Source organism: Dasypus novemcinctus, chromosome 4 (assembly GCF_030445035.2).
Source record: "Dasypus novemcinctus isolate mDasNov1 chromosome 4, mDasNov1.1.hap2, whole genome shotgun sequence".
In the NCBI taxonomy this organism is placed as follows: Eukaryota; Metazoa; Chordata; class Mammalia; order Cingulata; family Dasypodidae; genus Dasypus; species Dasypus novemcinctus.
Genome location: NC_080676.1, coordinates 109,850,988 through 109,863,278, shown reverse-complemented (window position 1 = coordinate 109,863,278; position 12,291 = coordinate 109,850,988). Strand labels below are relative to the sequence as shown.

Genomic DNA, 12,291 nt, shown 5'->3' with positions numbered 1-12,291 from the left:
ATGATGTCTCACTTTTAGGTTTGAGCAATACTCACTAAATTTTTTCCCAATAAAGGAACATCTTTCATTACTTAGAAAAAACTCATTTGGCTCAAATACCAAGCATGTACTGCTTTACTGGTTAATATACAAACTCTTAGATCTAAGAAGTCTTTTTAAAGTAGCAAATTGATTTCCCTAGAGGACTTTAACATACCTATTATCATAAAAGCACTTTTACTAGCAAGTATTTTTAAAACATATAAAATACTTCTCAACAGGGAAGAGGATGTAGCTCAAGTGATTGAGCTCCTGCCTACCACACAGGAGATCCCTGGTTCGGTTCTGGTGCCTCTTAAAGAACACAGCAAGCTGGTGCACAGGCAGGTGCAGCAAGCTGATGCAACAAGAGACACTAGAAGAAAAACATAATGAGATAACAACAAAGTAGGGAGCGATGCCTCCTTAGTAGGACAAGCAGGACTGGTGCCACAGGCAGTTGAAGCAAGCTGACACAACAAGATGATGCAACAAGAGACACAAGGAGAAAAACACAATGAGAGACACAAAAAGGGAATGGAGGTGACTTAAGCGATTAGAAACCTCCCACCCATACCGGAGGTCCCAGGTTCAGTTCCCAGTGCCTCCTAAAGAAACAAGGAAGACAAACAGTCACAGCAAGTGCAAACAATGAAAGGTGGGGAGAAATAAATAAATAAAACAAATCTTAAAAAAAAAATACTTCTCAACATTTCTTGCCATTTATTCTGTAAACAGAATAGCAATTTATTGCCAGAATATCTTAAATTTATAATTCTGAAGTGCTCTTACTATAAATTCTAAGGTTAATTCCATTTTTATTTCCTTTGCCTGACTTCAGCATTTATATACCACACACACACATTCTCTAGCTTTTCCAAAATAATACTTTTTATTTTTATATTATAATTATAACATATGCCCAACTGGAATGCCCTTTGAATCAGATCATGGAAGTAAAGATTATTCTGTCACTCTATCACTGCCTTTCAGATTTGTCAATGCTGGCTTCTTTTGTAAAACAAATCGTACATTAATTTTGCTTTGTTTTGTATCTTATTAATGTGTTTTGGGATACATTACCCTGTGTTTGGATATATGTAAATCTTATTCATGGAACTGAGTTTTATAAAAGGGGAAATTACTTTTTAATAAATAATGCTTGTTGAACATTTGAAAACAAATAAATGGAGGCTTAATCAATGTATTCACCATACAATGGAGGCCTATCATAGCAAATATGGAAAGGGCTGACTGTCATAGGCTGAGTGGCAAGTCAGAAAGGTAAGAGTGAACAGCTGGTGGCTAGTTACACTGCTAGAGATGGCAGTGGAGGAGTGGGGCTATTCCCCATGTCTGAAAGTACAATTTTATACGAGAAAAAAGTAGAGAGAACTTAGGAAGATATGAGTTTTCTCAAGATTTGTCAAATGTAAGACTCAGTAGTGGGGCGTGGATGTAGCTTAGAGGCTGATCGCCTGCTTCCTGTGTAGGAGGTCCTGGGTTCAATCCTTGGTACCTCTTAAAAAAAAAAAAAAGTGCGGGAACCAACAAATATTTCACCAGATAGAAGTGGCTGATTTAAATATGATGGAAAATTAGATATTTCTTAATAGGAAGATGTAAACATAAGTTATAAGAATATTGGAAAAGGAGAAAAGAAAATTGGGTATTTTTTGTGCTTTTTTCTGGCTTTTAAATGTCCTCCCCTTTTTTTTTTTTCCTTGTAGAATGCCAGAGTCCCCTGGAGAAGTTCCTGAATATCCTTTGTTTGTCACAGTCGGTGACTGGCTGGATTCTATAAAGATGGGGCAATATAAGAATAACTTCATGGCGGCAGGGTTTACTACTTTTGACTTAATTTCAAGAATGAGCATCGAGTAAGTGGTAATAGGTTTATTACTGAATTTAGATACTCTGTTCAGGGATGATAAATTCAAATGCTGTATCAAAAACACCATAGTTGAACTACTTTTGTAAGGCTAGTTTGACATTTCCAAGTTTTGTCTCGCCATATTTGTATATTGTTCCAGTGGAAGTTGGATATTACACTTTTTAACTAATATTCTTTGAAAAAAATGCATTTCATTCAATAGCTATTTAAATAATTTAAAAATGCTTTCTGAAATGCATATTAGTCTTGTTCACATCATAAACTCTTACATCAACGTAGATTTTTTCTTCATTTATTAGAAAGGGTGTGAGATTACATAACAATCATGCATAAAATCCAGGATTCCTATGTACCATCCTATTATTGCATTGGCATGAAACATTTGGTACAATTGATGATAGCATATTTTTATAACTGTGCTAGTTACCTATAGTGTATGATTTAACTTACTGTTTGTATAGTTTCATAACTTTAAAAATTTTTTTTTATCCTGCTGCCATATATACAATCTAACATTTCCCCTTGTAATCACATTCAGTTATATATTTCGGGGAAGTGGATGTAGCTCAAGTGGCTGAGTGCCTGCTTCCCATTTACAAGGTCCTGGGTTTGATCCCTGGTACCTCCTAAAAACAAACCAAACAAATGAAAAAAATGACTCTTATAGGTGAGCAGATGTAGCTCAGTGGTTGAGTGCCTGCTTCCCATGTAAGAGGTCCTGGGTTCATTCCTTGGTACCTCATAAAAAAAATATATATATATATATATATATATATATATATATATATATATTTCATTGCTGTTAGTTTCATTCACAATGTTGTGCTACAATTACCACTATCCATTTTCAAAATATTTCCACTATTCCAAATAGAAACCCTGTACATGTCAAACCTTAACTTTTCATTCCCTATTCCTACCCCGAAATCTGATAACCTATATTCTAGATTCTGACTATGTGAATCTGCTTATTCTAATTATTTCCAGTTAGTGAAAAAATACAATATTTGTTCTTTTGTGTCTGGCTTCTTTCACTCAACCTGATGTGTACAAGGTCATCCATGTTATCATGTGTACCAGGATTTCATTCCTTTTTATGGCTGAATAATATTCCATTATATGGTTATGCCACATTTTATTTAGCCATTCACTACTTGATGGACACTTAGGTTGCTTCTATCTTTTGGCAATTGTGAATAATGCCGCTATGAACATCAGTGTGCAAAGATGTGTTCGAGTCGTTGCTTTCAATGCTTTTGGGTATATACCTAGTAGTAGGATTGCTGGGTCACATGGTATTTCTATACTTAGCTTCCTGAGGAACCACCAAAATATCTTCCACAGTGACTGCACAATTTTACATTTCCACCAGTGATGAAAGAGTGTTCCTATTTCCCCACATCCTATTTCCCATTTTTTCCATAGCAGCCATTCAAATGAGTATGAAATGGTATCTCATTGTGGTTTTGATTTGTGTTTCCCTGTTGGCTAATGATGTTGAGAATCTTTTAATGTGCTTTCTAGCCATTTGTATATCTTCTTTGGAGAGGTATCTATTCAAGTTTTTTTCCCATTTGTAAATTTAGTTGTTTGTCTTTTTTGTTATTAAGTTGAAGGATTTCTTTATATATTTTGGATATTAAACATTGATTGGATATGTGGTTTCCAAATATTTTCTCCAATTATGTAAGTTGTCATTTTACTTTCATGATAAAGCCCTTTGAAGTGCAAAAGGTTTTAACTTTGATGATGTCCCATTTATCTATTTTTTCTTTTGTTGCTTGTGCTTTTAATGTAAAGTCTAAGAAACCATTGTCTAAATCAAGCCCTGAAGATACTTCTATACGTTTTCTTCTAGGAGTTTGATACTTCTGGCTCTTATATTTAGGTCTTTGATTTTGAGTAATTTTTGTATAAATTGTGAGGTAGGGGTCCTATTTATTTTTTATTTTTTTGCAAATGCAGATCCACTTTTCCCAGCACTGTATGTTGAAGAGATTTTTCTTTCCCAATTCAGTGGTCTTAAGTCCCCAAGTCAAAAATCCATTGGTCATAATTGTAAGGGTTGATTTCTGAGTTTTTTTTTTCTTCTTTATTTTCTTTTAAATGTTACATTCAAAAAATATGAGGTCCCCATATACCCTCCACCCCCCCTAGATTTCTGAGTTCTAAATTCAGGTCCATTGGTCTATATGTCTGTCCTTTTGCCAGTACCAAACTGTTTTGATTACTGTCACTTTGTAATAAATTTTAAGATTGGGAAGTATGAGACCTCCAATTTCATTACTCTTTATCAAAGTGGGTTTAGCTACTCAGGGCTCCTTACCCTTCCATATAAATTTGATGACTACTTTTCCATTTCTGCAAAGAAAGTTGGAATTTTTACTGGGATTTTGTTGAATCTGAATATCACTTTGGATAGAATTGACTTGACATCTAAGTGATATTCAGTCTTCCAATTTTGTACATGGAATGTCCTTCCATTTATTTAGGTGGTCTTTGATTTCTTTTAGCAGTGTTTTGTAGTTTTTTGTGTGCAAGTCCTTTACATCCTTGGTTAGATTTATTCCTAGATGTTTGATTCTTTTAGTTGCTATTGTGAGTGGATTTTTTTTCTTGATTTCTTCTTCAGATTGTTCTTTGCTCGTGTACACTACTGATTTTGGGATGTTGCTCTTGTACCCTGAATTCACTTTGCTAAATTCATTTATAAGACGTAGGAGCTGTACTGTAGATTTTTCAGGATTTTCTGTATATAGGAACATGTCATCTACAAATAGGGAAAGTTTTACTTCTTTTTGTTCCAATTTGGATGTCTTTTATTTGCTTTTCTTTCCTAATTACTCTGAGGGCATCATTTTCTTATTCCTGATCATAACAGGAAAGCTTTCAGTCATTCATTGTTAAGTAGGATATTAGGTGTGGGTTTTTCATATATGGCCCTTATCATGTTGAGGATGTTTCCTTCTATTCCTAGTTTTATCTCAGCAAATTATTAATGACTCAAGTGTATTAGCATTGTATTATCTATTCTTATACCCTTTCTAAAATTAATACATTATCTTGTCCTTTCAGACCTCCTCTGTACATTGTACTTGTTGGGCATTTTCCTGTATCAAAGATTATTCTTTGGATTGGGACTGGGTGTGATAAACTGTTCGATATGTTTTTAAAAGACTAAATTCTAAAGCTATTTTGAGGCTTTTATGAAATTGCCATTGTTTTCGGACAGTAATGGCAATTTCATATGGTACAACATAGTATAATGGCAATATTTTTCAGGTTATTGAAAGACCCTGAGGCCTCAAATAGAGTCCTCACCATACTCATCATTTTGCTAATACTGTTGAAAAAGTATATAGTCACCTAAATTATGTAAGCTATAAAATGCCTGAACATTACATAAGTATCTGAATTTGAAATTTTCCCTTTTAATATTAAATTTGAGATTAACTTGATGTATGTTATAGTGTCAAGGAGATGGAAAAAAAGTTAATGAATTTTTGCTGCTTATTTATATTTCTGCTTAAGTTCTCATTTACTAGCTCTACTGTTTTTGGTAAATTCATAATGCAAACATGACTTGGTACATATTTACCAGATCTAAATATTCATTTTCTGTCATATTTACAATATCTAAATGTCTAAATGTTGATATTCTCCCTTTCTTTCTTCCTCCATCTCTCTCTCTCTTCTCCCTCACTCTCTCAGTGACATTAGAAGAATTGGAGTCATACTCATTGGACACCAGAGACGAATAGTCAGCAGTATACAGACTTTACGTTTACACATGATGCACATACAGGAGAAAGGATTTCATGTATGAAAGTACTACAAGTACCTGTGTTTCGTGCCTCAGCATTTCTAAAATGAAGGCTATCCTCTATGCTGTCCTCTCTTCTGATTCTCCAAACATCACCTCATAAACTGCAGTCTCCTGTTCAGACTATGGGCACACACCTTATGTTTATATTTTCAACTTGGATTTTAGAATCATGATACATAACCCCTCTCTCAATTTCCTGCAAATAAGACCACAGCCCACTGCAGATTGTCGCTACACAATGGTAAATAACTCAACATGGATGTGTAACTTCGTATAACAATATGTGGGAAGTGTTTGTGGACAGACCTGAAAGGAATTTGCCGAGGTGTGGCTTCCTGGATAATGTACTGTACTTAAGGTTTGATGATAGATGAAAAAGAAATAATTGATCCTTCTTTCATGTTTTGTGAACAAGTAGCTTCCAAATTGGTGCAAATATTTATTTTGATTAATTATATTAATTTCTATGGGTTGTATTCTTACTTTATTTCATAATTGTTTAAATGTTAGTGCCTAAACTTGTTAGAATTACTTGCAGTAGTTCTGACCAGTGATTTCATGTAGTGAATTCCTGTCATGTATGGCTATGGAGAGAAAAAGTTTATTGGAGAGGGAAAGGGAAAATTAATACTGTGCTTTTAAATCTTCTAAGGCTGGCTTTGTCTTTTTTTTTTTTTTTTTTTTTAACTAATTTTTTGGTGTGCTACATATTCCTTAGATGGTGGTAGTTCAGAAGCTTTTCCCTTCAAATGTTTTACTAACTATAATATACTTCTCTACTATAGTATATTTCTCTAATATATTATAGTGTATTTCTCTGTATATTTCTCTTACAAAGACCACCTCTAGAGAGACCAAAGAAGAGTCCATTGCTCTAATGGCCTCGATAGAGGGAGGCATGGAAAAAAATCCATAACTGATACCTTGGCTCATCTTTACAAGTTTCCAAAATTAATTATCCTAGCACTGAAAAAATTAATTGTTCTCAGTTCAATTACTTTGAATAAATAATATTATAGGCTTAGACTTAGTGTAAAAAGATTAATTTAAACAACTTTGTGATAGTTATATTGTGGATCAAGAAAATAAACACGTCTAGTTGACTGTCTGATACTGGTACATTTCACAAGTTTAAGAATTTGCAAGTTTTATTAAAAAAAATAAATTATGTGAACATGCTGAGCTGTTTTCCAAACTTTCCAAGAGATATACCATTGCATGCTCCAAAAAGAGAAAACCAACACATGAGCATATAAAAACTTTGTGTCAACCTGATTCCATAATACAGTAGCATAAAAATGTGAATACAGCTAAAGTATGTTGTTTTCATAATCTTCTGTGTACTTCTCAAAGGCTTCAAAAAAAAAGTAAATATATTTTTTCTTGAATTAAACCGAGTCTCAAATAGTGCTATCTTGTGGACTAATTAAGTTATAAAACCAACTGCTCCATGTAAAACCGAAAAAAAAAAAAATGCCTACTGGGCTAAGTGGAATAGCATGGAAAATTTGTTAAAAGAAAGAAAGAAAAAAAAAACAGAACAAGCTGTCTAGAGATGTGGATTTAATAAATCAGATCTTATTTAATGTCAGAGAGAAAGGTGCCCTACCTACATTCCCAATTCCTGCCTATACCTAAATTACTTTTTCATGTGATAATGGTGGTTCTTACTCTTAAAGGAGCTTAACTTTTTCTTTTTCCTTATTTAAAAATTTCGGTGATTAGTCCATTAGACTAGACCCTTAGACCCTTGTACTTTTCTAAAATGAAGGCTATCCTCTATGTTGTCCTCTCTTCTGATTCTCTTTTGCTGACTTCTCTCCAGGTTTTTTGCCTACCACAGCTTAATTCTTCTCACTTCAAAAACAATTTTTTTTAGAAAGCTAGAAGGAAAATAATCTTTATAAGTATTCCTTAAAGAATACTAAAAATGAAAAAAAGTGGGACATCCATTTTTTTTAAAGAAGTTGTCAGAAATAGCAACACTTTTCAGCCATCACCTGCATGGTCATGCATCACTCATTAGACTATCTGCTGTTTGCTTGATACATTTACTCAAATCTGGATACATTTAGAGGAAATACATAATTCCATATTTATCTGTCCTCAAATATATATTAAGAACAGATTAAATTTATTAACCATATATATATTTATTTTTATAATACAACAAAAAAGTTATTTAGAAAATAAGGAATAGAATAATTGTGGTCTTTCATAGGACTCTGTCTGTAACATCTGCATACAATGATGAAATAAATTCCTACGAAAGTATTTAAAATTTTATGGGATGGGCATTCAGTGATGCAAGATTTGAAATGCTCTGTTAAGAATATTTTCTTAAAAGTCTTGAGGATCATATTCTAGATCTTGTTAGTTTATACTTCTTTTTTCACTTCCCCCAAATTTTTCTCTAATATCTTAAAGCTGCCTTCTTACTTGTCTCTCACCCCATATCCACTTTGAAATTTCTTTAAAACTACTTTTTTATTTCTCAGAACTGTAATCATTATAATTTTAATTATAATTTTGAACCTCATCATGGTTAGAGCAAGATTGAAGGATTTCTATTTCTTTACTGTCTAGCAGTCATGGACTCCATGATCTTATGGGTCATATTAACAGTTAAAATTTCTAAACTCATTTGGAAATTTCACAAGAAACATTTTGAGATTTATGGAAGCACATAATTCAGTAATCAAAGCTGTTTAATATGCATAAGCATAGAACTTAATTATAGAAAGAAAATGAATAACCTCCATAAATCACAAGCCTTCAGAAATGATTTTTGATAACTAAAATATGCATATACATTAATGTATCTGTTCTATTTAAAAATTTGTGATCTATATTATCGAAGGGATTTTTGGACTTTGAAAATCAGATATGTGAAGAAAACCATCTTCATTTTATTTTCTGGATGCTCAGTTTTCTGTCTATAGTCAACTCCTTATTTCATAATATAAGACATATTTGAAAAAAATGTAAAAACAATGCACAATCAAGGGAGGAGATGAGGTATGTAAATCATTAAATTTAAAATATGTTGAACTTGCAATCAGAAATTGCAAATTAAGAAAGAGGTATCTTATTTCATGCTGTATTGCACTTTAAAATCTATCCAACTATAACTTGAATAAAATAGCCTTCCAGCTACAGCTTTAGGCCTGTCAGCCAATAATGAAAAGCAAATATAAATCTAATGCTTGAGAAACAAAGTCTTTACAGAAGGTCTTCTGAAGAGATGGAGAACAAATTACGTTATTTATCGCCCAGTCACATTTCCTAAAATTCCATTTTGACATCTTTTCCTTCAGAATTTCTGTTCCTTAAGGCAGTCAATATCTTATCTTAAAATTCCCACCAATATTAAGTCTCTTTTTACTATTTCTTTATTAAAATTTCTGAAACTTCCTTCCTCAACCCCTTCCCTTCTTCTCTATATCCCCATTCCATCTTTCTACCTTTCTCAACTTCTATTTCTCCATCCCTATCCCTAGCAGAAAAAAAAAAAAAAATGCAGCATAGCAAATCTCCTTAAATTTTAAGGAACATCTTTCCTGGGTTCTTTAAGACAATCTCATTAACAGTTGGTCCTCTTCATGAGACACAAATTTTTATTGTCTAGTGCAAGGTCCTTAACCTTTTTTGTTCCACGGACCCCTTTGCAAGTCAGGTGAAAATCACAGACCCCTTACTAAGTCCACACTATACTTGTATTATTTAATAAATATATCACAACCGCACCAACACGTCCCCACAGGAATAAAGTGGGTTTTTTTAAAATTTCAGTTCAAGCTCATGGACCCCTTGTTAAAAATCCCTTGTCTAGTGGCAAACTATTCAGTTCATGTCAGAGGCACATAACTTCAAAGACATCTCCAAATGGAAAACATTAGCCTTTGTACAGAAGCAATTCTGAAGTAACCTCTTGACCAAGTCAACTCACTGGTCTAGTAAATGTAAGTGTGCAGTCATTGTATAAAATTTTTTCAAATATGATCTACTTAAAAGGGGAAGGAGAATTACTCATGACTAGAGTTAACATATTGCTAAGCAAAATGAAGGAAAAGAAAACACTATATTATGGAAGAGTAAATGTCCCATCTCTCTCTTACTGTTTGCTTAAAAAGCCAAGTATCAGGCAGGTTTTTAAAACATTTCTTACAATAAAAACTACATTTTTTTCTCTTTTAAGGAGATGTGACATAATACACACGTCTTCTAGAAAAAAGATCAAAAGATAACTAATCTTTCTTCTAATAATTAGGTTTGAATTAATGATTGATTTATATGAGAAATATTTATTTCTTAATTAAAAGGCTTGTGTTCTTTGTTTTTAAGTCAAGAGTATGTTTGCTTTTTGCATTTTTGAGCTTTCAGACTTGAAATAGTTTCCCTTTAGCTTATTAGATTTGGTTCAAAATTACTGTATTTTAAAAATGAAACAACAAATTAAAAGAAAACTTTTCAATTGCTGAAGGAGACAAAGAACTACTAAATGAATACTTCACTTTTTAAAAAATCATCCGGCAAATATAAAGTTCTGTGCATCTCTTAATAATACAGGGTCAACCTCATTTTATATTTGAACTTTTCCATTAAAAGCAAAGATTTTTTCTAAACAAAACAAAGCAGAGGAGGGTTCTTGCTTGAATTTTCACACTGGTTAATTATAGTACCAAATCTCTACATCATTAAGAGAACTTTTGTTTTGTTAGAGACACTCTCAAAGAATTCCACCACCCTTAGACACACCTAATTCATCCTTCTTAACAAAGCATTAAAGAAAATTTATCTTACAGATAAGGATGAAAGATAGCTCTTAAATATAACATGATGATGTGTCTGTACACCTTTAGAAACTAAAGCACAAATTAATAATTTAATTGTCCTAGGAGCTGTAAACTAGAAAAATAACAGAATTAGAGAAAGGCTCTCAAGTAAAACTATGTCCTCCCTATTTCTCCATTATTTGTATCCTCTGGCAGTCTTTAATTTGTCTTAAGGAACTCATTTCAGGTTAAGACAATAAGTTATCAACTCAAATATCAATCAGAACAACTGAGATATGGTTTTAGAGTATTCTATAAAATAATAAATGGAGAACAATCCTACTTTAGGATTCCTAATTAGTTAGCATCTGTGTCTCCATATAATTAGGCCTCATTGAAAAAAGAACTATTTTTATTCCAAAAGACTTTATCAGTATAAGTAAAACTCCAAGGACATGAGAATCTTCCTTTAATTACAATTTTATATTATTTTTTAGAAAACAGATGGAATAAAATTCAATGAATAAAAGTTTGCTTTGCAATGGTATTTGAAGACCTTTAAGCATTAGTGAATATGAAGATAGATGACCTTGTTTTCAAGAGTTAAATATAAGCTTACGTGGCAAGCAATATTAACATGAACATTTCTATGTTTTTCTATATTTATAGCTCATCCTCCTTAGAACAGTCTCATTTGATTCTTTTCTAGAAAGACTCAACATCACTTAACTTTTTGAAATCATCATAATAGAATGAGTAATGTTAAATCATAAAGATTGCACTTCCAAGATTTTTGCCTAATTTAAAATTTCCTCCTCCACAGCTTTTATAATAAATTAAAAGTCTCTGATGTATATTTACTAATTTATAGAATGAAATATATGCATTAAGAAAGTGTTCATTAAATTTTCATTTAAATACATCCTCACTCATTTAGAGAGAAAACAGAGTATAATTAATTGTATTAGCTCATTTAGCATACAAAGTAGTAAATTTTGCTGTCCTTAGAGTTATCTACTCAGTATCATTATTACAGTCAAAATGTTTTCTTTAACTGTGCACACTTTGTTGCCACCTATTATTTCTGTCTTTAAATCTGTTTAAAATTGTAATCTTTAGAGGTTCTATGAACAAAGTTATTTGCCAAACTTGTAACTGAACAATTTTTTTTTCTGTCAATGTGATTGATGTGAGCATTGTTAAGTCTAAAAGGTTTAAATATTCATTGGTATTTTATTTAGAGCTATTATTCCTTTAACCTCAGAGAATCTTGAAAACACTACTGAATATTCATGGACAATATTATAAATAACAATTATTGGGTCTTTTCAAAATTTCTGCACTGCATGGAAAATAAGATTTAATCGGTATAAATGTTTATTTATCATTGGAGTTTTGAATCTGCTTTAATATGATCTCTTTTTTTCCCATGCCATATATAAGTATTCAAAGAAATTTATGTAATTGTATTAATATACTTATACTATGCAAAAATCTCATTTTCTTCTTTCAAATATGAGTTTTGATTCAGCTTTATGTTGTTTAGACCTTCAAAAGGAAAAAAAAAATCAGAATGTAAAATAGCATTTTCTTTCTTTGGTGGGGCAAAATATCTGATCAGTACCGACCAATATAAATATGAATAACACGATTTTCAAAATTATCGTATGTCCTTGATTTTTGATGCATTTTGTTAATCACACTGTCTTAGATCATGTCATTGAAAACTTGAATATCTACAGGATATAAATGTCTTTGGAAAAATTTTCATAAACCAT

The 12,291-nt window shown here is 32.0% G+C and overlaps 1 protein-coding gene across 16 annotated transcripts in view; it reads left to right on the top strand.

Moving 5' to 3' along the window:
* The window catches only part of EPHA6 (EPH receptor A6), a 975,172-nt gene extending 968,041 nt beyond the window's left edge, over positions 1-7,131 (top strand). For all 16 annotated transcript variants that reach the window (XM_058296026.2, XM_058296023.2, XM_058296024.2 and 13 more), the window contains 2 exons: positions 1,749-1,898; positions 5,624-7,131. In XM_058296026.2, the coding sequence (XP_058152009.1) occupies positions 1,749-1,898; positions 5,624-5,738 (265 nt within the window). In that variant the 3' untranslated portion in view covers positions 5,739-7,131. The remainder of the gene's footprint in view (positions 1-1,748; positions 1,899-5,623) is intronic.
* The last annotated feature ends 5,160 nt before the right edge of the window (positions 7,132-12,291 follow it).